We start from the raw sequence: 21,969 nt of genomic DNA, 5'->3' as shown, positions 1-21,969 counted from the left end.
TCCCCCTAGCTTGGCTGAGTTCAGAGCACTGAGTTCATCCTGTGCCTGAACGTATAGCAGGTGACTGGTTTTACGTGCTGGTAGAGATGAGGCATAATTTCAAGGCTACAGGGCACAACTGAGCCTGGGCAGGCGGTTTGACTGGGGAGGCAGGGGGGATTTGCAAAGCAGAGCTAATGGGGTTAACCCAGCACTCCCTTGCCTTTAGGGCTGTCCTGGCTTGCTCACCTGCTTTTAGTCAAGTGATGAAGAAGGAGCTGGTGCAAATCACCATTTTCATTACCGTTACATTTGGCCCTGGTGGAGGCAAGAAGCAAATTCTGAGTTGGGGGTAGCTTTTGCCCTCCCTTTAGAAAGGGAGGAAGTGGAAGACAGGATGGCTGGAAATGTTGTTCCTAGTGCAGGTTCCTCCTCTCTCTCTCTCATGGAGAGACAAGCTCGTACACTGTTTGTCTTCAGGAGCTTTTTCTCTCCTCTTGTTGCTTTTCTCAACCTGAGGGTACTATTTCCAGATAAATTTGCAAAAAAGTATGTTGTTTGCTTTTAATTCTATGACTATGGGCTTAAGTTCAAAGACAACTGCTTTTTTTTTTTCTTCCTTCCAAAAAAACACAAGAAAGGCTGCTCAGAAACATTCAGAACTAAGCTGATGATGAGAATGAGAGAGAATGTGGTTCTCTGCGATACTGCAAGGAGGGTAGGGAGCAGCAGTTGCCTATGGAGCACCAGAGAAAGTGAGGGTGTTGTGTTTGTTGTTTTTCTTCTTTGCTAGTCGCTGGTGTCTCCACTGCAACAGTACTGGGGAAGGTATTTGTATGGATCACAGTGCCTTGCTGCATGGAGGAGCAGTTGTGTATTTGATATGTCTTCAGAAGTCACGTATTTACAAAGTCAGATGCTGACATCAAACACTTGGTAACTTAAGAAGATGGAATTGTATGTTATGCTGGTGTATCCTTCTCTTTTCCTCCATGTCTTCCCTTCCTCTAGATTACAAGTCTGTTTTCTACTTTAACTCTCTACTGCCAAAAGTCATTTAAAGTAGGTTGTTCTCTTTTTCAGCTTTCTTTGACTCCAGTCAAAGAGTTAATCTATTCTACATATGTTAAATACAAAGGTTCTCTTCTGGCTCAAGTGCTGCTTTGCAGAAGTCTGTCCTCCCCTTCCTTCTCCCTCCTCCTCTTTTTTTTTTTGAATCAAATTTATGGTTGCCTCTCCACAGAGCATGACAGTTTCTTTTACTATTATTTTAAGTAAAAAATATAACTGCCGTGGTGTCCCACTTCCTGGATGACATTGGCAACCTTATGTGTGGCTACTGACATTTCAAGAGAACCATCTTGTACGGGCAGGCTGTGTTTGGCTAAATTTAGCAAGCCACGGATCAAGTGGCAAGTATGTTCCACCCTGGAACCTATTTTAGGTAGGGACTCAGCATAGGCACCAAGAGGTTAAAAAGTTGTGTGGGGGAGGAGGAAAAAAAAAAAAGACAAGAAGCAAAATATTTTGCAAGAATTGTTGCTATGTTCTAAGCTTCAGCTTGCGAACGCTGAGGCTCTGAATCACGTTCACTGGGGAAACAGCTGCAGCTGTTTAAGATGCTACTGCTCCTCAGCTGTCTGTTACCTTCTTTTTGCAGGCTGGGGCCTTAGCACGAACCTTCCTCAGCAGCTTAGGCTCAATGGACTGGATTCTAACCTGAAGTAAATAAGAAACAGGCACGGGCCCCTTTCCCCAGCGTTACGTGGGAGGGCAGCATCCCCTCCCAGGAGGGCTGGGGTGGGCATGGATGTTGCAGGCAGCCACAGCAAGTTTCTGTAATGGGTCTGGAAAACTGCATTTATGTGCACTCAGAGCCTGAGAGTCCTGACTGTGCTCTGGTGTCCCAGATACTGAAATATGCTTCTACAGTTCAGCTGTGACTGGGTTAGTTAAAATTGTTTTGGAAAACTGACTTGGCTAAATCACAGAGAAACCATGGTGTGGACACGCTGGTCTGTAATTAATTGATGAGCGCTAACCAGATAAAAACCGGTTGTCAGCTCGTGTTAAGTGCATTCATATGGGCTTGTGCGTGTTTAGCCAAGCAGTTCAAACCCTGTTTTTATTCGAGTGCTTCTAGACCAAGTTTACTCCCTCCTGTGAAAGTGTACATTTTCTAAAAGAAGGTGTGAGGCTCTCCCAACGCAGAGGTGCACAGCCATGTGCCCATCCTCTCCCTGCTGCCAGGGCTGCCCAGAGATGGGAGATGCAGAGCAGACTGCTTCCCTGGGAGCTTTGCCAGCGACTGACTCAAGGCAAAGTATCTTGGGGACTGGCTGTAATGGATAAGAGCCGCACCCGGGCTGGTTAAATAGCACACCTGGTGCCGTCTGCTCCAGCAGCAATTGGGAAAGATGCTTGGTGTTTCCTGGCATAGCCCCCTGACAGTGTGCCCGCGGCTCACCTGGGCTCAGCCGCAAGCAGTCCTACGAGCTTGCACAGCTTCGAGGTCTCATGTTGCTTCAGCCAGCGCGGGTGGGGAGCTGGCACGGTCCCTCTCCTTCCCTGCTGGAGAAGGGAGATGGGTGAAACTCGGCTGGGGGCAGCTGAGTCACTTGCTCCTGGGACAGCTTGCTGCTTCTCACTTGAGGATCCAGACAGATGTGAGCAATGGGAAGGGACAGCTGCCTTCTGGAGGGGATGCTGGGCTGGGAATGCAGAAGTGTGAGAAATTCCCTGCTGTGTTACTGGCCTCAGTTTCCCTTGGAAACAAAGTAGGGCTAATAATTATTCTATCACAAAGTTCCAGGTCTGGAATATTGAATGTTACTTAAGGGAGTGTTTGTGGGACTATCATTTGTTTTGTGGTTTTATTACCAGCAATAGCACTTACTGAAATGGAAACAATCTGGGAATCTAGCAGACTTCTCATCTCATAGTTTGCTTTCTTTCACGGAGCTCCAGTCTATTGATAAACTAGTTCAGGGTCTTCTATGCCAGCTGTTAGTGCAGTGTGAAAATAAGCACTGTGAAGATTTTAAAGTGTTTTGGTATCACAGTCACAGGAAAAAGAAGAGGGTGTTCCGCACTTTTTTGTTATGATGCACTAAACAGGCTCTTATTACTAAACATTAACACACAGATTTTGACCAGCATCAAAAAAGGCATCCTGGCAATGGGGAAACAACTGGTGCAGTAAGTGATTCTGGTGCCCAGTGTTTAGGAGAGATGCTTTTCTAAGCATTCAGTACTCTTATTTGTCACAAAAAGCGTGACAGCGCTCAGCCGTAAAAAAAACCTTTTAATTCTCTACAAAAACAGAAGGCTGTGTTTAGCCATACTCATAATCGTAAAGTTGGGGGGAGGAGGGGAAACAGCCCTGGAAGGAAGTGTGCCTCTTCCTCCTGCTCGTGTCTCCCATCCTCCCCATGAGGGGGGGGGCGGGGGGGGAGGGGGAAGGAAGCCTAGGTATTCCTCCCAAACCTCTCAGAAAAAGAGCAGAAAACTGATTTGATAATGATGATTTTAACGCTGCTTGTAAAAGCTAAGCAAAAGATGGCAGAATTCAACTCCTGAAAATGTCACCTTGGCCTTACCTAGGAAGACCCAGGTAGGAGTACAATCTTCAGATCAGACTCATTCTCCCCCATTTTCATTTCTATAAATGTGAGCTGGAGAAGTAGGGGCTGTTTCAGTCTCTGCCTGCAGGACTCAGCAGTGTTAAAGAGAGAGCAATACTTCAAGGCTGCTTGGAAAGAGAAGGAATTTAATTCCCACCTTAATCAGTGAAATGGGCTCTTTCTTATTGATTTTGGTGAGTGCTGCAGCAGATGCTAATAAACTGGAGTGGAATTGCAAATAGACTAAACCTTGCTGAGACAGGTGATAGAGAGGGGATCTGCTGCCCATTTATGATGTGAATAAGGAAAAGGTCTCCAATGGAAATCAAGAGGTGCAAATACTTGAGCCCCAGGTCCAACAACATGCTCCTGACAGGCAGCATGGGCTTCTGCTGGCTATTGACTTTTCAAATATGCAAGGGCTGAGAAGAGTCAGTGAAATTATAGTGCACTTTTAATGATGGAGGAAGGCTGTCCTAATGTTTAATTGCTGCTGAACACACCAACTCTCCTTTTGCCTCTCTTCCTTGTCCCTGACTCTGAAACAAACCAGAGGGAACCAAAAATTAACCCTGTGCCTCTCACACCCCCAACAGTAATTTTTTTTCCCTCTAGCAGGATCAGCTTGCTCAACCTGCTTGCTTTGGGATGGCAGGGGTGGTTGTGCTTGCCTGAGGGAGAAGCACAGCTGTGGATGGGGCTTGTGAGAAGGTAAGAGGCACCATTCTAAGTGTGATTCTCAGGAAAAAGTCTGCTGAACCTTGTGTTGGCAGCTGAAGCCGTTAATGAACAGGCTATGCATCTGCTGTGGGGTATAGGCAGCTGCATTAATGTGTGGTGTTGACAAGTTTGCTGGCACACCGTCTTGTTAATGGAGGTGGCTGGGGTGCAGGTACCTGCCATGGTCAGATCTCCCCTCTGCAGGGGAGGTCACCAAAGCTGGCAGCACCCTTGAGTCCTGCAGCAGGAGTAGTCGGAGCTGCTGTCAAGGTCTGAAGAGGCTTTCAAATGGAGTATGAGCTTCAAAAAGGGACATGAGAATGTGAGCAAATACATCGCTTTGCATTGTTTGATCTTTGTGCTCACGTGGGGGGGGGGGCGGGCCTGGGGGAAGGAATTTATGCATTCTTTGTGAGGGATGGAGGGAACACCTTATTCAGCTACCAAAACGGCTTGTAACGGAAACTTGCCGCTCCCTACATTTTTGGCTGGCTGCTGAGGTCAGATGGGATAACAGCAGTGCTGTGTTGGAGTTAGCATTTGTCCTAGTTACTGAGGAGAGAGCTCTGTCTTCTTGACATAGGTTGAAATCGTCTCCCGCTATGGACACATGATATTTAAGTCATTAGTGTGTGAGGAAATATTTATCACAGAAATATTAAAGTGCTAGGAAGGTGGCTTTGGTACAACTCAAGAGGATTTTTTAACTGGAAGCTTTCTGTTTTCATGCCACTTGCATTGTGTTGATGTGTGACCCTAGTTACACCAACAAGCAAAGGCCCAGCAGGACAGTTCATAAAGCTCATAGCTTGGTCATTGCTTTGTGTTTCTTTTTTTCCTTTGGAGGGACTTTCAGAGCCAGCCACTCCTACCCTGAAGGTGATGGAAGAGGCAGTGCCCGGGGCACATTTTTTGTTTCATGATGGCCTTTCCTGTAACAGAGTCCAGGTGTGAGCCCTTGTTATGGGAGAGGAGGAGCTGCCAGGTCCTTAAGAAAACTGCTAATTGGGCTGGTTGCCAGACAATCAGTGCTTGTGGGTAGCTCCTCTACTAAATTCAAGGAACTCTTAGAAAATGGCTTGCTCATGAGCCATTGCTCATAGCCCGGGACCCCTTTCCTGGTAGCCTTGTTGGGAAGCAGGGTAGGTGCATGCTTGCAGCACAGGTAACGTTTCTGAGAGGTGTCGAGCAAATTGCATGTACACAAGTTAGTTCTTCCACCTGGGCATGCTGTGTTATGTTCAGGGAGGATCAGATGTGTAGTACTTGCATATGGTGAGAAGAACTTGTGGCCTGTCTGGCTAGAAATTTGGACGCCACTGTCCTGGAGCACATAGTTTGCAAAGCCTCATTTACTGGTAGTTTCTGCAACTGTGGTAGAGAAGGGCCAAGTTTCAGGGAGAAAAAATGGCCATGAGAACTTTTAAATCACTAAAAAAAGACACAGGCACTGCAATCTTTGCTATGACTCATCTGGGCTGTTATTTGAAAGAGACAGTCTGATGAGCAGTTGTAGACCTCCTTGCTCAAGGGGAGCAGTACTCATTTGTGAACTCACTGAAGTCCTGAAAGCAGAATTGGTGTAGGTGAGTGGTTCCCATGCTGAGCCTCTGACCACTGATTTCCCTCTAACCACTGCCAGATGCAGCTTAGGGAGAGCTAGCAGGTCATGGCTGGCTAGTTTCTTCCCACCTGTTGCTTCTACTGCTACTGAGCAAGTCTAAGAAGTTAAAATCCAGCAGATGTTTCCTCGTGGTTATCTTTCTCCTGCAAACAACTAATGAAATAGTTGCAAGAGTATCAGTGATTCCTGGATGATAGGTTTTTGAGCTGCAGTGAGTGTTGCAAAGGGGCTGGGGAGGGTCTACAAGGAAAGCTGTTGCCTTCATTACTGATGTGAGTGGAGATAACTTCAGGATGTTTCAGCCAAGTTTTTTTCCACTTTGTACTTTATTCCAAATTCACTGAGAGTCAAAGCACTGCTGTGAACTGCAGTAGCTTGTTCAGTCACCTCCACAAGCCATGTTCCTGTGGGCCCTTGCTGGGACATGAAAGTGCCAACAGGAGTTTTGTTAAGTCTTGCAGCGCTGCTACCTCCTCCCTGGAGATTATGGATCCGTCGAGTCCCAGCAGGAGCAAGTATGTCCCCCCAGCTCAGCAAGTCTTGGTGCAAACTGCTGAGAGAAGGTAGGTTTGTGCCATTTCCCTGCCTGGGAGCCTGAGTGGCTGGCACAGGGCAGGTGAGCTGCTGTGGAGGACTGTGGCTGTTGCCATCCATGACTGCTGTTTGCTCAGGGAGCAGGAGTCGGGGCGCTGAGCTGTGATAACGCCTCCCTCGTGATAAAGCACTCTTGTTGTTTGCCTGCTCGGTCAGAGCCAGGTAGGTGTTCTGCCTCACAGTGCATTGAGGGTGTAGGCTGTTCAAAATAAATTAATTAAAAGGGACTTTGAATGGGCTGGGGCCAGGTGCCAAAGGGTTAAAACAGAACGGTTCCGGTAGTTGCTGGAGGCAGAAAGTTGTATAACATCACCTTATACAGAGTAAACATCTCTATCTTAGCCAGTCCTTTACAATGCTGATGTGAGAGAGAAACACTCATGCAATCATAAAGCCATCGTCTGTTTTAAGGAGTCTATTCTTAATTCAGCCGAGCTTTTTGTGATGGTCTTTCGGCATCCTCAAGGCAGGAGAAAAAAAAAAAAAGACTGGGGAGGAGGTGGGAGGGAAAAGAGACGACTTGTGGCAAGCCTCAGTAGTTTAACAGTGCCACCTCCTGGATGGCCGTGAGAGGCGGGGATGTCCCTTGCCCGGCGACAGGCTTTGCACTGACGTGTCCCACCCCGAGGAGCTACCAGCAGAAGACACCGGGTCCCACACAGCGACTTGGGGCTCCTGCAGCATCTTGCTAAGTGCTGAGCAGCGTGGGGCTGCAGGGGGAAAATCAGCTGCAGCTTATACCTAGGTGGCACAGCAGCCAGAGACAGTCTTTGGAGTACGAAGGAGGCTGGCCAAGGCAGGATACTTCCACTTCATGCAAAAATATCCACAAGACTTTGGTATTTTTTCATCTGCGGAGGATCTGCCCTGATCTCACTCACCTTCCTCCAAGGGATGGAGGGCTCGGATTGTAAAACATTTTATTTCAAGGGGAGGGCGACAGGGGAGGTCCTCTTTGGGAAGGTCAGAACAGTTTTTCTGATACCAATATTTAAGCATTATTTATGATTAATTATCAAAAAGTGATAATTAAATGTACTAGGTAGGAAGCTATTTTAAAATGAAAAGCCTGTTCCTATAACGCTGGTCCAGGAAGTTTTGACATCAAAGTATTTCAGGTTTTTTGTTAATTCCTCATGAAGGAGGTGACCCTCTAGATTTTTTCAGCATAGCATTGTTTTCTAGTACGCTCTTCCCAACAAGCTGTAGGGACAGGTTCGGCTCACAACTGAGGAAAAGGTGTAAGGGTTTACTGGTGTGAAGGGCTTACCTGCGACCTTGTCCTTTAGGCTCCTAACTTCCCTATTAACACCAATTAATCCAGGGCCTGTGCTCAGTGCTGCTATGAATTCATCCTGAGCCAGGATGGTGTTAGGGCAGTGTGGCCCCTCCTTGATGGGGCATCAGCTCACCTGTGTCTCCCACTGAGGAGATGGGGTTTGGGGCAGTGAGGAAGAGGCCATCCCTGGTAAGCCAGCAGGATGTGGCTCCAGCTCCGGAGGAGACCTCTGTCTGGGAGCTTTGCTCTGCCATGGATGCTGTGTTTGTGAGCAGCCAAGGCAGATGTTCAGGCCCAGGGTGGATTTTCTGGGGTACACCAGCTGCTTCAGCATGCTCTCAAGAGCACCTAGAGATGGTTAGGACCTTATGGGTCCTAACCTATCTTCCCTCTTGAAAGAGACAGTTTATCTTTGCAGAGGCTCTCACTTATGCAATATAGCAGAGCATGTGTCTGATTTTTCCCTCTGTTGTACCACTTTGGCAGTGTTCCCTCCCTTCCTCCTCACTTTTGTCCATCCTACAGTGTTTTCTGTGGGTGCAGTCACTATGTAGGAAGCACGAATGAGCAACCTGGAGTGGCAGAAACTTCTTGAAATTACTTTGTCAGAAAAGCCTGGTAGTATGATAGAGTCTCCTGAATGGCACTTCAGCCTGCAGCAGGGTGATACGGAAACCTCAGCAGTGCTTTAATCGTAAGGAATGCTGCATCTGGGATTTTGACCCTTCAGCTGCGCGGAAGGATTTGTGGTAGGAAGCAGGCCAGGGAACTAACTGAGCCTAAAATAAGCAAATAAAACCACAGCACAACTCCTGTGTGTTGACAGGACCAGGAGCTCCTTCAGCGAGTTCTGCTGCTGAAGGACTCATAGCAGCAGAATACAATTGAAGTGTTGGACTTCATTCAAATTAGATTGAGTCTTCCTACCAGCCCTTTCTGCTGTGTGACCACCAGTCTGTTTCTAGGAGGCCTCTCCACTTATTTCATCTTTTAGACTGCAAACTGCTGTCCAGACAAACTGCTTTGCTTGGTCTGGCTGCTTCGTTTTAGATTGAGCAGAAGATGTTTCACACCTTAATATTCTTCTGTTGTTAGCTCTGTCTCATCAGTGTTTGGGGTTTCATTTTAAGTAGGAGGTTAAAAAAAAAAAACAAAAACAAAACAAACAGAACCAGGCAGAAACAACACAGAAAATCTGCAGATAATATGCTTCATAATCCTGATGGAAATCTCAGTTGTGTGAAGGTCTGCCTGAAGAGATCGTGATTGCAGCCAAGCCAATGCAGAAAAATTTCCCTGAACTGCCTCACAGATGGACTGGAGGACTGGAGATGATGTGTTGTGCCTTTGTGTGTGTGCGTGCCACAGAGTATTCAGGTGTGATTTAAAATCTGAGGTACTTCAGAGTCTACTTGAATTAGAGCTTCTTATCTTGGTTGTTCTGGGGATTTGCATCCATTTTGCTCTTTCTGTCTGACCAGCAAATGCCAGTGTCAGCGGTTTGCTATTCAGACAAGATTATGAGAGACTTGTGTGAGCAAGCAGCAGTGGTGTGGAGTAGAAAAACTCTGCAGTGTTGTTTCCTTGCCACGTTCTGCAACTGCAGAAGCAAAACTCATCTTAGCAGTGGCTTCAGGCCTGCTTGTTTGTTTGTACTCATCATCCAGAAGGTAACAATGTGTTTATAAACGTGTCTTCTGTTGTGTGTTCACCTTTAGAGGTGTTGATGAAAGAATTAGGGATGGAAAATATTGTGTATTCCTGATCTGGATCTACAGTTCCCTAACATCCAGGGAGAACAAACCAAGCTATGAATAATAAATACAGGCTCTGGGGCAAAACTATTTTCCATTCATAAAATTCAGTAAAGGCTGAGTAGTAATTTCTAAACATGTTGAAAAGCAACAAGAACTCCATCTTGGGACCAGAAAGCTTCTGATGGCTTCTTCAGCTTTTGCTATGCCACCGTTAATAGGTAAATTGGTCTCCAGCTGACTGATGCAGCTTGGTTTAGTTCCCAGCCTGAGTAGTTTGAACTTGAAAAAATAAGGGAAAAACAAAACCCTTTTTTCCTTCTTTGATTTTTCTCTTGGCTTTCAGAATGGGAAAGCCAAATGGGTTAGCGGGAGCGTAACTTGAATAAATAAAGTAGGGAGAACAGATGAAAGTTGTAGCATTGTGTTTTGGGCTGAATTAAAAGCTATTGAGCAGACTCTGACATTTCTGAGATGATGGGGTAGTGATTGGCATCTTGTGATCTGATGTTGGTCCTGCAGTTACCCAAGGGGTTCTCTGGGGCAACAGGCAGAGCGCTCCTTGGAGAGAGGTAAAGCACCATCATTTGATTTGGGTACTTTAGGATTTGGGTATTTCAGTAAAGGGTATCTTGAGCATTCAGTAGGAAAACCTGATTATGACTTGCTCTCCTCCTGCCCTGGAACAGCCTGTTGCTTTTCTAACTGTTTGTCAAGTGGCTAAAGGAGGTGAAGTTTTGCAAGCGACAAGAAAGCACCCTGGATCAAAGTATCGCATTTTTCAAGGTAAGGCTGCATCAAACTGTGGAGAAACAAATCAGCATGGTGAAGAACAATCTGTGCATTTTATCACTCTGACCTCAGCTGTAAAACCTGCCATAAGAAAGCTAATAAAATGGGAGCCACACAAGCAAACAGAGGGCACGGGATTATCAGCAAACATTTATTTTGGCTCTGGTGGAGCCACTCTCCTGATCAAAGCGGCTGGAGTTTGAACCTCCTAAGTTGTTCCCTGCATGGTTTGGGTGTGCCTTGCTCCTGCACTGATGGCATCAGTATGCTCTGTGCAGCTGAGTGGAAGAGGGAAGATATGGTAGGGAGAAGGAAACTGCATGTGAGGCTGTTGTACTGCAGTGTGAGACAACAGTAGCTCATTTTAGCTTTGCCAGCTGCTGCCTGGGTTAGGAAAACAACCTAAGGCTTATTGTATAACTAGATAGTACAGGCATTATCATAGGGCCAACGGGGAATGCTTTACCATCTTGCAGGCTCATTCCTGACAGACTGAGAAGCTCTGCAACCCTTATCATCAAAATACCCCGCTGGCAGAAATCCCCCAGAGCCTCAGGCAGGGTTCTTTGAGAGCCTCTTCTTCTGTCCGATCTCTCTGTTCAGGCTTTGCGCCAACTGGAGATGCCTGAATCCCTCTTAGCAATTTGTCTCCTGGCTGATGCTAACTGCTCCTCTGTGATCCTTTCAGGCTCCTTGGTCAGTGTCCTGTGTCCATGGAGGCGGAGGGTTCTCAGTGGGTGAACGTGGTGCTCAGTCTCACTTATTGGGGAAATATTTAATGAGCTTCTGGGAGCAGCTGACATGGATGAAAAACACCGTAATGGTATGGAAACAGAGGGAGGAGAAAGTTTTAAGGCCTCACGAGCAGGATCTTTCTATGCAAATATTTTGTTTCACTGTATAGGTTTAAGAGCAGAACAAAGGCAGCTTTATTTCTGACTTTTATTGCTGTTTGTTTTCTCACTATTTTTATTCCTTCTGTATCTTTTTCCTTGCATGCTGTTGGGGAAATTGTTGTAGACACTGATGCGCTTGAAATCAGGTCTAGTTTAAGGCCAGCTCCTCATATGTTTAAATCAGAGAGCACTGAGAGACAAATGGGGGAGCTGGGCTGAGAATATCTGCTAATGTGATGGCTTTTCTCAATGGGCCAGGGCAGCCCTGGAGAACCATGTAGTCCCTGTCCCAGAGAAGAGAGCAGGGGAGTGCTAAGGGAAGAGTTAACCCTGTAAGTGTTAGTCTGTAGAGGATTGCCTCATAATACATATTTATACAATTCTTATTTTTAAAAGGCTCTGTGTTACCTAGCCAGAGCTAGGTCAGGGTAATAATATTCCAGGGGGCCTTCTTGGAGGTGTGGGTATTGGGGGGGAATACTACAGTAATCTAGAAGGCTGGCAGAGCATAGAGGGAAACCTCTTTGTCCCAGGGGACTGCATGTGACTTTGTCCTCTTATCTTCCACAGCCAGCTCTCGTCATGTGAGGAAGATGCTGCATCCATCACATGAGGTTTTCCTGTTCAAGGGTGGTTGAACACTGACATGTGCCCCAAGTCTGGCTGAGGGCTTTTCTGGAGGGGAATCCCATCCTACTGCTGTGCAGGAAGGGGGGTTTCTGCAGTGTACAGCCACGTAATGAGACTGGGTGGGCGAGAGCTAGAGTTATGGGTAGACCTTTTCGCTCACCTACGGGTATGCTGTCTTAGAGTGTTGGGTGCTCTATTCATGTCTGACAACCTTGAACTTTGCTTGCTACGATGCTCTGGCAAGTACAAGCATGGCTGAAGTCTCTGACAAGGCTGTGCATGACTTGTGGAAACACTGGTAGCTGTTTCATCTAGGCTTTAGCTGATTACTGAATATACTTGTGGCATGCTGATCACTGTGTTTGCCCAAGCCCTGTGGGAGCTCCTGGGGCTCACGATCCTGTCCTATCCCTCTCACTGAAGCATTTGTCAGTCCTGGGAAGAAGGCTAATTCAGAAGAATCCACTAAAAAGACAGGTCCATATTCCAGGCAGATCCTTTGTCATAGTTCATTGCATGAGAATAAAGATAGCTTTGTGCTTTACCTTCCTTGTGTCCTCAAGGAGAGCCGGCTAGAAGTACTCAGGTGCTTGTTTCTGCAAAACTCATCTGCCTCCTCGCTTGGGCTGCAAACCCCTGGAGGATATTCATCTCACCCTTGCATAGCTGAGCTATATTCAGTCTGGATGTTGCTGCAGTGCCCTTATTAAGCTTTTTGAGACTATTTCAGAAAAGGTAACTGCAGTGACTGTCAAGTGTGTTTGAATGCAAGTGTGACTACAGCACAGGCCTGCCGGGACAGCAAGGAGTTCATTAGCTGTTCTGGGATCAAGGAAGATGAGCACTGTTTTTTTTGTTGCTTGACCATGCACAATGGTTGCTGATGAGAGACAGGAATTCAAGGAAGAAGCTGAGGCTGGAGGGGCAAACGTTGTTCAGCTGGTGCCAGAAGCAAGGCTCTGTAATGGGTTTGAGTAATTCAGGCAGCAAAGGGTCAGTGATGGAAGATCTCAAGGGCAGAAGTCTGCTTCCAACTTGAAATTACCAGTTTCTGGGCAGCTGAGACCTCCTGCTTCTGCTGCAGTTGCTCCAGGGGAGCACCATTTGGAGGCAAAAGCTGGCTTGTTTGCTGTGTTTGGCTAGGCTAGGCTTGCTCCGGAGTGTACAGAACATGGCAAATTTGACTAAGAGGAACTTGGCTATTATGGGATCGATTCTTTTTTTTTTTTGAAGTATAAATGTTTAAACTAGTGCAGGTTTGTTTTCCATCTGGTGAGTCTTTCATCAGATAAAAGACCAAGAGGCTCGGTGGCTAGCACTTGGGTTTTACTCACGCTTTTGTTCTGGAGTTGCAGTAGAAAGGAGCTGAGCAAGCAGACTCTTGTGCGAGTACTACTGCTAAATGCAGCTTTGTTCATTTCATCTTAAGGTCTGTCTCTTCTGATATGGGAATGGGGAGAGGTGAACCTAAACTACTGAGGTGAAGAGAAACTGAGCTTGTATCTGTATTGTGGTACAGTTTTATTAGTGATGAAAACCTAAAACATAACAACGGTGGTGACTTGGACAAACTGCTTCTAAAGCAGCATCACTGTATTAGAGTTGAATTCTGATCTGGGAAGTGGTGGCCAAAGCTGTGATGAGAACTTCCAGCATTTTTTTCCCCTCGCCAGAACAGGCTGAAACCGCAGTATGTTGTGCTCTCTTATCCCATATTGTGGTGCTTGCTGGTTCATGTTCAGCAGAGGTAAGCCTGGCTAACACAAGTTAGGCCTCAAGGACTTGCTCACCTTTAGGATGGCAGGTGAGAGTTTCACTGTGCAGGAGGGAAGAAAGGGACTATCCCTTGCCCGGCAGCTGTTGGCTGCTCTGCAGTGTTGGTCATCTGTGCGGCAGGGATGCTCTTGCTGTTCAGGAATTCATTTGTGCCGCAAGTGTGTGGGTGTGTAGGACAGAGACCATGTGTGTCAGAGCTCCTGTGTGGCCAGCTGTGAGCCACAGCCCCTGCTGCCCTTGGCGAACCATGCCAAGGTGAGGCATGCAGCACCATGCTCATTACCTCATGAACCTGAGCTCAGCTCCAGCACCCTCCTGTGGCTCTGATTCATGTCCATACCTCTCAAAATGAACATTCAAACCCACTCCTGATCCTTCTCCTACTCTTCCAGTCCCCCAAACAGGTTTCCAGGTCCACGATCTCCAACCCAAGCTCCTGAGCCCAGGTGTTTTCCCTATGCTTGTCTATCTACCTACCCATCAGCTATGCCAGCTGCAAAGGCTCCTGGAATGAGAAGTTTGGGGGTGTGCTGTGGCTGGTAGCATAAGTTGTGTTTACTTCTCATATTGCTCTTTTCTCAAAGCAAAGAGCAGTCTGTCCTCTGCTGACATAGAATGTGTATCAGCATAACTCATGTTTCATATTTAAAAAAAATAAAATAAAGGAACATGCTCATTCAAATTATTTCCTTCAATGTTCCCCCTTGGTTGCTCTTTCCCTCCCAAGTTTGTGTACTTTTTTCCCTTTTAAGTTTCAGAATGATATCAGAATCATGAGGAAAAAATTTCTTTTATTACAAATTCATCAAGAAGCAAGACAAGCACATAGATTAGAAATAGAACAATTTGCATATCACAAAAACATTAATGAACAAACAAATTCAGGTAGAGTCCTGAAGCCAGAAGTAATATCAATACTGTGACTGGCCGTGGAGTGCTGAAAAGAGGCATGTTCATCATGTTTTTGTTCCATAGTTATAACAAAATCTATACAACCAGAGGCTCCAGACAGGCCTCAGGGAAGATTGAAAGCATTGAGGGATGTAACTAGATAATACATATGAAAATCTTCTTTAGCCTGTGTTAGAAATGGATACCTCCATAGCTTAGTGCAAAAACTGTTTTGGCTCTTGCCTATTCTGCCTCATCGTATTTTCATCCTGAGATGAGAATGTTGGTACCATGTACTTTCTATTTGCAGCTGTTTGTATTAAAAGCAAAAAGTGGGCTACAGTGTGCATTTAGAGATAAAATTACCACTAGAGGGTCTACTGACTTCTTGAAAACAGTGAATTATAAAGAGGAACAGCATCAGAACCACCATATGGGAATTATTTCCTTCAGAATCATTGCAGCATGCAAGCAATTCAATTGGCTTGAATAGTTTTGGTAATCTGTAGCTTTAATGAAATTGGTCTGGGTACATTATTTTAGTTGCTAATAATAATCTAAATAATTTTTCACAGTAAAATCAGCACAAGCAACAGTGACATGATCTTCATTAATCAGCCTTGCTGAAATAGTGTACTCTCCCTGTATGAAACAAACACAAAGCAAGAGATTAGTCCATAAGTAGTAAATAATTGCTTCAGTTTCTATGAGCGAGTCCTCTTCCTAGAAACAAAATAGTACGTTTCCCATCAAGTTCCTCTGAAACCTCTCCTGTCCAAATGTTTCAGAGCTGGTAAAGGAGTTGCCCATATTTTCTGCCAAAATATGCTCATCAGAAATATCAATGCTGACAGCATAAGTTCAAAATTAAAACAATGGGGGGAACAAAATATTTTGATGTATAAAAATTCCTTTCAAATCTGTATTGCTTCTCATGTTTCTTGTGAGCAAGCACAGTATGGCCTGTGCTGTTTAGTAACTGGAAGGGGAAGAGGTGCTCAGTTGTCTGTCTGGCCCTTCTTTCTTGGATCTTGTTCACCATGTACACTGTTATTTATGCATATGAATTTCTATAAAAGATGGCATCTTGGGGATGTGCATATAGATGAGTCAATCTGTGATGAACTCCTATACAGTAAAACAAGTGGTAGTTTAACTTCAAATTGTGCAGTTAAACACTAGTATCTTCTTTTTAGGGACAGAACTTGTATTGTTGAAGGGCAAAAATCTCAACCTTAAAGGTGCCATGGCTTTTTTGTGTTGGTCATAACTGCGCTCTCCAGGTGTCTGGAGAAGGAGAAGCAGAGGGCAGGGAGGTGTCAAGGCTCACCTAAGAGATTCAGAAGAGGTGAATGAAATTTAATCCTCTTGAAAAAAAACTTCTTTACTGTGAGTGTGGCAGAGCACTGGGACAGGTTGTATGGAGAGTGTGTGGAGTCTCCTTCTCTGGAGATATTCAAAACCCACCTGGATGTGATCCTGTGCAATGTGCTTTAGGTGACCCTGCTTGAGCAGGGGATCAGCCTGAGATATGATGTCCAGAGGTCCCTTCCAACCTCAACTGTTCTGTGACTCTGGGTTGTTAGCATTGTGGCATTTCTGTTTTCTCTGGAGTTTGTAAGGGAGCAAAACCTGGGGTAGGCAAACCAGGAGAAGTGGAGAACTTGGCATCAGTGGCCTCCTGGTCTTGAACCATAGTCCTTGCCCTGCTCAGGACTTTTCTGGTTGTGAAGCAGGAGGAGGTACAGCTAGAATTAATTGTGCTTCTTGCCATTCTCCTTTTACCATGGGATTTCAAAGGCAATATCTGCCCTCTTTCCTCACAGAGAGTATCAAGCTAAGTGTAACATCCAAATTTAAAGAGAGGCCCAATGACAACATGCTCATGAGAATATAGCCTTGTTGTAATCTTCATACAGATTGTCTAAATGTCCCTTGGGTTGGTCAGATGAGACTTCTCTGTAATGAGCAGAAGCTGATTGCTGCATGGAAGAATGGCATTATTTGCCTGATCAATTAATTAACAGTGAAGGCTTCCTATTCCCTTTCTCACAAGCATGTTAATTCTCCAGAAGTTTATAGTTTTATTCATGGAAGTGAGTTTTTAATAACTCATTTCCATTGCTCATTGGTGACTAGATTTTTTTCATTCTCCAGAATAATAATTTCCTCATGGGTAAAAATTGTTATTAAAACAAGATAGTGAACAGTCTTAATGTTTCTGGCTCCAAATTCAGCTAATTTGCCCATAATTGGAGTTCTGCTGCTCTGCGTGGATGTTTCCAAGGCTTTCTCCTTGTCTGGAGACCTGTGTCTCAGTTTCTTTAGAGCCTTTACTACAGAAATGTCATCTGTATGTTAGCAAAGCTGCTCTTGGAGCAGGATGCTGAGTGATACAAGCTTGGGTATTCCTCTGTGTGGTGATGGGGGGAACACACGTTAGGCATTACTTGACATGGTATCTCTAGGCATGGCATTTAGGGAAGCAGACTTGTAAGAATGGGATAACAGGGATAACAGCCTGCGTAAGGGAGCCCAGCTCCCTGTAGGAGAGCCTGGAAAGTGAAGGTTTCTTGTTGTGGTTGCTGCTATCAACGGAGGAAGGCTGAGATGTTAGCTGCTGTTATGGAGGCTTGGTCTCCCCAAACCCAGCTATCCTTCTAACCTGTGCAGGACCTGGCAAGCTTAGCTCTCCAGGACTTGTGTCCTTGTTCTCTGTCCCTGTTCTGATCCTGTTGTCTTTTCTTGTGCCTGGACCAATCCAGTGCTGCAATCCAGTGCTGATTAGGCCACAGATCCTCAGTTTTGAGGCTGAGGCATAAGTTTTTATGTCACCTGTTGAAGAACTGAGAGCTGGTGTACTTCTCTGTGCCAGTAAATCTAAGGGGTGTTTTACTGTCCACTTGAACTGCATGCTTTCACAGTGATGACTGTGGCCCCTTCTTCCCCATGTAATCAAACAGATCTCTTGACAATCCCGATCTTACCTTCTCCCCTTCAATCCAGTTTTTTCAGGTATCTGGCTAGAAATCATTTGTTATTGACCCATAAAATATAGCTTCAAGTTGTGCCTGGTTACGGCAGACCACGTTACTTTCAGCATTTAAAACCTATCTAGCTTTGTAATGTGATTTGGTTGAGGTTTAGGAAGGAGACCTAGCTGAGTGTGAAGAAGACTGCTTGTAAAGAGCATCTATAATGGACAACCAAGTAACTCAGTAAGAGCAATGCGTAGGCACTGCCTGCTTTCTCACCCTTCTAAGAATTTCATCTCTTATTCTCTGGCCTTGTGGAACCTTAAAGTGTTCTTGGTATCATAACTTGTACTTTTATTTGCAACTTAGAAGAAATCTGTCTCTACCTCAAACTATATATGTACAGTGAAATGCATGCAGTTGCAATAGTTATCCAAATTGCCTTTATAGTCTGTGAGGATGAATGAGACTCTCCAAATTATTCAGCCCACTAAGGAGTGAGTTGAACTGCAGCTTTGGTCTCTCAGGAGTCACTTGAAGCTGCATCTACTAAAGAACTGTGTGTGAGTTAGTGCTGGTAGAAGGGATCTGCTATTTGAAGAAAGCCTGTCTGTCTCTGGATAATGGTGTCTTTGTTGCTTTTTAAACAAAGCCCCTTAATTTCATGTTGCAAAAGATTATCCATGATGCAGTGTGCCAGCTGGGGAAGCTTGGAATATGCTGCTGTTGTTGCTTATGGACAGAGGACTACACCTCGTCCAGAAAGCCCTTCTGCTTCAGAGCACAGCTGTGGCAATCTTACCTGTGGGATTTCTTTGATCCCCAGTGTGACAGGTCCCTCATAGTAGAGGTGTTCTGAAAAGCAAAAATGATGGGTGGTTAGATACCACACAGCACGTGAAGGAAACAAGCAGCTGATAGACGCTTTTTTTTTTTTTGTAATAGCACTTCAAAATGCTCCAGTGACAAGTGTTACAGAACTGCAAAGTGCTCAATACACAGTCTTGCAACAACCCTCTTGAAAGAAATGTCAGGACGTGTACTGCCTTATGGGGAAAGCAGAGCCTGGGCTCAAGAAGATAGAGGAGGGGGGCCCTGGCTTTGCACAACCAGGTGGGTGTCCGTATGTCAGCATGCATCCTGCAAATGGGGAAATGAGAGGGGAGCAGGAAATTGCTAGACATGAGTCCTTTAGCATGATCTGTTAAACACCTGGGGATTCAACAGTTGAGCTATACTTTTTGCTTAGAATTAGCAGAATGGTAATCTGAGCTGAGTGTTTCTGTAGGTGTAGAGTTCTGACTGCTTGCTGAACATGACCTTAAAGTAATAAGAACATGTCTGTCTCACTGAGAGAGCATTCACCAAGAAGTTACATGATGTGCTAAAGCCATCGTGAGTTGTGTCGGTGACTGGAATGGAGCCCAGGAGTTGCACCTTCCAATCTCCATCCCCTTAATTGCAAGACATGCTTGCTCTTCACTGTGGAAGAAAGGGCAACTTTAGCATTAATGGACAGAATTCACAAGCTGTTCTGCAGTTCCTCCTACTTTTTCATAGCTTACTGGGCCAAACTGTGTAGACTTGACTGAAAATAAAATTCGTAGATGTTTTGGTACAGAATTTCTTGCACAACTTGCCCTACAGAAGTCATGGAAAACTAAGAACTGTTTAAGGATTCTCTTTTGTAGGTGTCATGAAATATTCTTTACTTTGACAGTGACAGAGGAGTAAGTGTTTCATCATGTTTGAGCATGTGCTGGCATTTTGGTGCTTGTCAGTCCCAGAGAGTTGTTTTAGTCTGGTATCTCTGCGTTGCTTTAACTGTTCCTTGTTAAAGGGTGGACAAAAGATTTGTCACATGATTGTCATATGGTCCATCCCACCATGCAATAGGTATCTGAAATGGAAACAAGTGTACAGAATGTCTTCCCCACACATCATGAAATATTAGTCAATGCCTTCATTTAACAAACTTAAATGAAAGAATCGTAACTATAATATGCACTAGGAAATGAGTAACAGAAACCTGAGACATCACCAATGTCCCACAGCTGTGTATTAATGAGAAGTTTGTTAAATGTAATGCCCTGATGATTCTGGGAGGTGGAGAAAGAAGCAGGACTTCCCACTGTCTCCCTGAAAAAAATAATACCAAAACTGAATAGAAACAGTACATTCTGGCTTCTCACTCCCAAACTGATCAACTGTATTATAGCACTCAGACTGTTTTCCTTCCCCTCTGCTTCCCTGGCCACCTCACCTGGACACCAAGAAGTCTTTTTTTCAAAGAGCAGTTGCCATCACTGCTTGCTTCTGTGCATGAAGAAAGCCCTGGAGTCTGACACATCTCCGCAGCAGAGAGTGGTGACTCAAGAATCTTAAAAATACTGCACAGCCCACTTCTCAGTTCACAACTTACTGGAGCCTAAATAGGAGTTAAAGGCATTGCTTACTGCACGACTTATGTGATGAGTGACTCTCTTGGGACTTGGGATGTACGTGTGTGGATGTGAGCTAAGGCATGTTGTGAGCTGCACCCCCAGAGTGGTGCGAACCCTGCATTGGTATGGCTTGTGGTTTGTATGTACTTGCTTTCAGTAGAGGGCCTAAAATGGGCCTTGTCTGTCCCTCCTTCAGTCATCTCTGAATCTAGCACATCTTGGATGACAGCAGAGGAGGACAGAGAGTAAACTGGGCTGTGAACAATTGCCTTTCCCTGAAATCCTTTTCCTCTGGGATATGGAAACTCATCTTGGGTCATGTAGCTCTTTAGTGTCTCACCTAGGCTGTTGGAAAGATGTCCAGATTCTAAACGTAGAGAAACGGTATCCAAGCTCTGCAAAACTTATATTTCAAAATGAAATAGGATCATCAGGCCATATATTTCTTTCTGAAAGGATGGCAATGCTGATTTCTCCTTCACTACAGGTGGAAGCCATTTTATCCCTCTTTGCTATGACAAAGTAATGATTACATCAGTTAGATGAAGGCAGACTTAGGGCTCTGCCTCACCTCTCCCTGTTTTCTTTGATTGCTCTGACTTGTGGTAGCTCTGCATTTGTTTGGTAACAAACATGGGAGGGAGCCAGGTTCTTTCCAGTGGTGTCCAGTGACAGGACAAGAGGCAATGGGCACAACCTGAAACACAGGAGGTGCTGTCTGAACATCAAGAAGCACTTCCATGCTGTGAGAGTGACTGACCTCTGGCACAGGCTGCCCAGAGAGGTTGCGGAGTCTCCATCCTGTGGGATATTCTAAAGCTATCCGGACGTGGTCATGGGCAACCTGCTTGAGCAGGGGGATCAGACTAGATGATCTCCATAGGTCCGTTCCAGCACCAACCATTGTGTGGTTCTGTAATCAGGCCTCTAGAAAGCTCCTGTGACCCTCCTTGCTTCGGTAACTGTGGAAAAGGACTGTGCTGCTTTGAATGTATATTCTGATAGGAAAGCAAAATCAGCTTTACTTTTCATCTAGTTGAGGCCTGCTGTGAAATAATATAGAACTGTAGATCTGTGAATTTTATTGTTCATACTCATTTCTGACTATAGCAATCTTCTTGGTGCCCACATTGTCTGGATCAGGCTTCTCACAGCACATTCAGTGTTCCTCTCACATGGAGATTTCTGCTACAGTTCCAGAAGTGTAAACATTCTGCAAGGCTTTAAGAGCTGTAGTTTATCACAGCGTCCTTCGTATACTCATATACACTTTTGCATTCCTACATTGAAAGAGGATGAACACATCTGTTTCAGTGGTGGTAACTGTCACAAACACTGAGCCGAGCTCATTGAAAGAATTCTGTGGTCTTCATAGAGCAAGCCCAGATGCTTTTGTAGTTGCATAAATGCATGACTGTATATTTACATTATTGGGAACAGCATAAATCATGACTACATTTTTCCTAATTAAAAGTCCCCTATGTTATTATTAGTCCGGTAAGTTATAGCACCTATAATGTGTGCTGTCATCAGTGATGTGCTTTTAGCCTACCTTCCATGTTCAGCTCTTCTCCTTAAAGACTTAACTGAATGTGATTTCTGTAGAGCATCCTGGAAAACATTTCTAATGCACTATTGATTCAGGGTGATATTACTGTATTTGTATCAGCTTTCCTCTACTATTTCTACCAAAAGTAACTTAGTCCTTTTCCTTGTCAATGAACAGGCCTCTGGTAGCTTCTAGTCTGACGCAGAGCTTTCAAATGTGTAAGAACTTCCTGAGAATTACTTCAACTTACTAGTTACCATTTACCATGAAGATGCTTCTCATTCCTGACAAAACACCTATAATGAAATTCTCACTTCTCTTTCTCAAATCTTCCTTGCACTGAAAATCTTAAACATTCTCACACTCTTGTACTATATAAAGGCCCTGTACATCTGCACCCACCTCTTCTTTTTCTATGTTTTAGAACTTAAATGCTCCATGTT

At 45.0% G+C, this 21,969-nt stretch overlaps 1 protein-coding gene and 1 long non-coding RNA gene across 4 annotated transcripts in view; one reads left to right on the top strand and one right to left on the bottom strand.

Annotated features, from left to right (window-relative positions):
- The first annotated feature begins 21 nt into the window (after positions 1 to 21).
- LOC310895214 lies at positions 22 to 14,321 on the top strand. 3 transcript variants are annotated; one of them, XR_014580540.1, is made up of 4 exons: positions 22 to 60; positions 10,263 to 10,359; positions 11,054 to 11,188; positions 11,832 to 14,321. It is a non-coding gene; the product is annotated as an uncharacterized lncRNA (long non-coding RNA). The 3 variants fall into 3 exon arrangements; XR_014580541.1 differs by lacking the exon at positions 22 to 60 and adding an exon at positions 114 to 499; XR_014580542.1 differs by lacking the exon at positions 22 to 60 and adding an exon at positions 114 to 528.
- A 120-nt stretch (positions 14,322 to 14,441) lies between these two features.
- Positions 14,442 to 21,969, bottom strand: part of LY86 (lymphocyte antigen 86) — a 26,583-nt gene continuing 19,055 nt past the window's right edge. The window contains exons 4-5 of the mRNA XM_083826176.1: positions 18,336 to 18,388; positions 14,442 to 15,200 (exon numbers count right to left, since the gene is read on the bottom strand). Coding sequence (XP_083682302.1) covers positions 15,105 to 15,200; positions 18,336 to 18,388 — 149 coding nt within the window. The 3' untranslated portion in view covers positions 14,442 to 15,104. The remainder of the gene's footprint in view (positions 15,201 to 18,335; positions 18,389 to 21,969) is intronic.

This window comes from Anser anser (genome assembly GCF_964211835.1).
Source record: "Anser anser genome assembly, chromosome: 2".
NCBI lineage: Eukaryota > Metazoa > Chordata > Aves > Anseriformes > Anatidae > Anser > Anser anser.
Note: the sequence above shows the minus strand (reverse complement) of the source record. Positions and strands in the feature narration are given on the sequence as shown.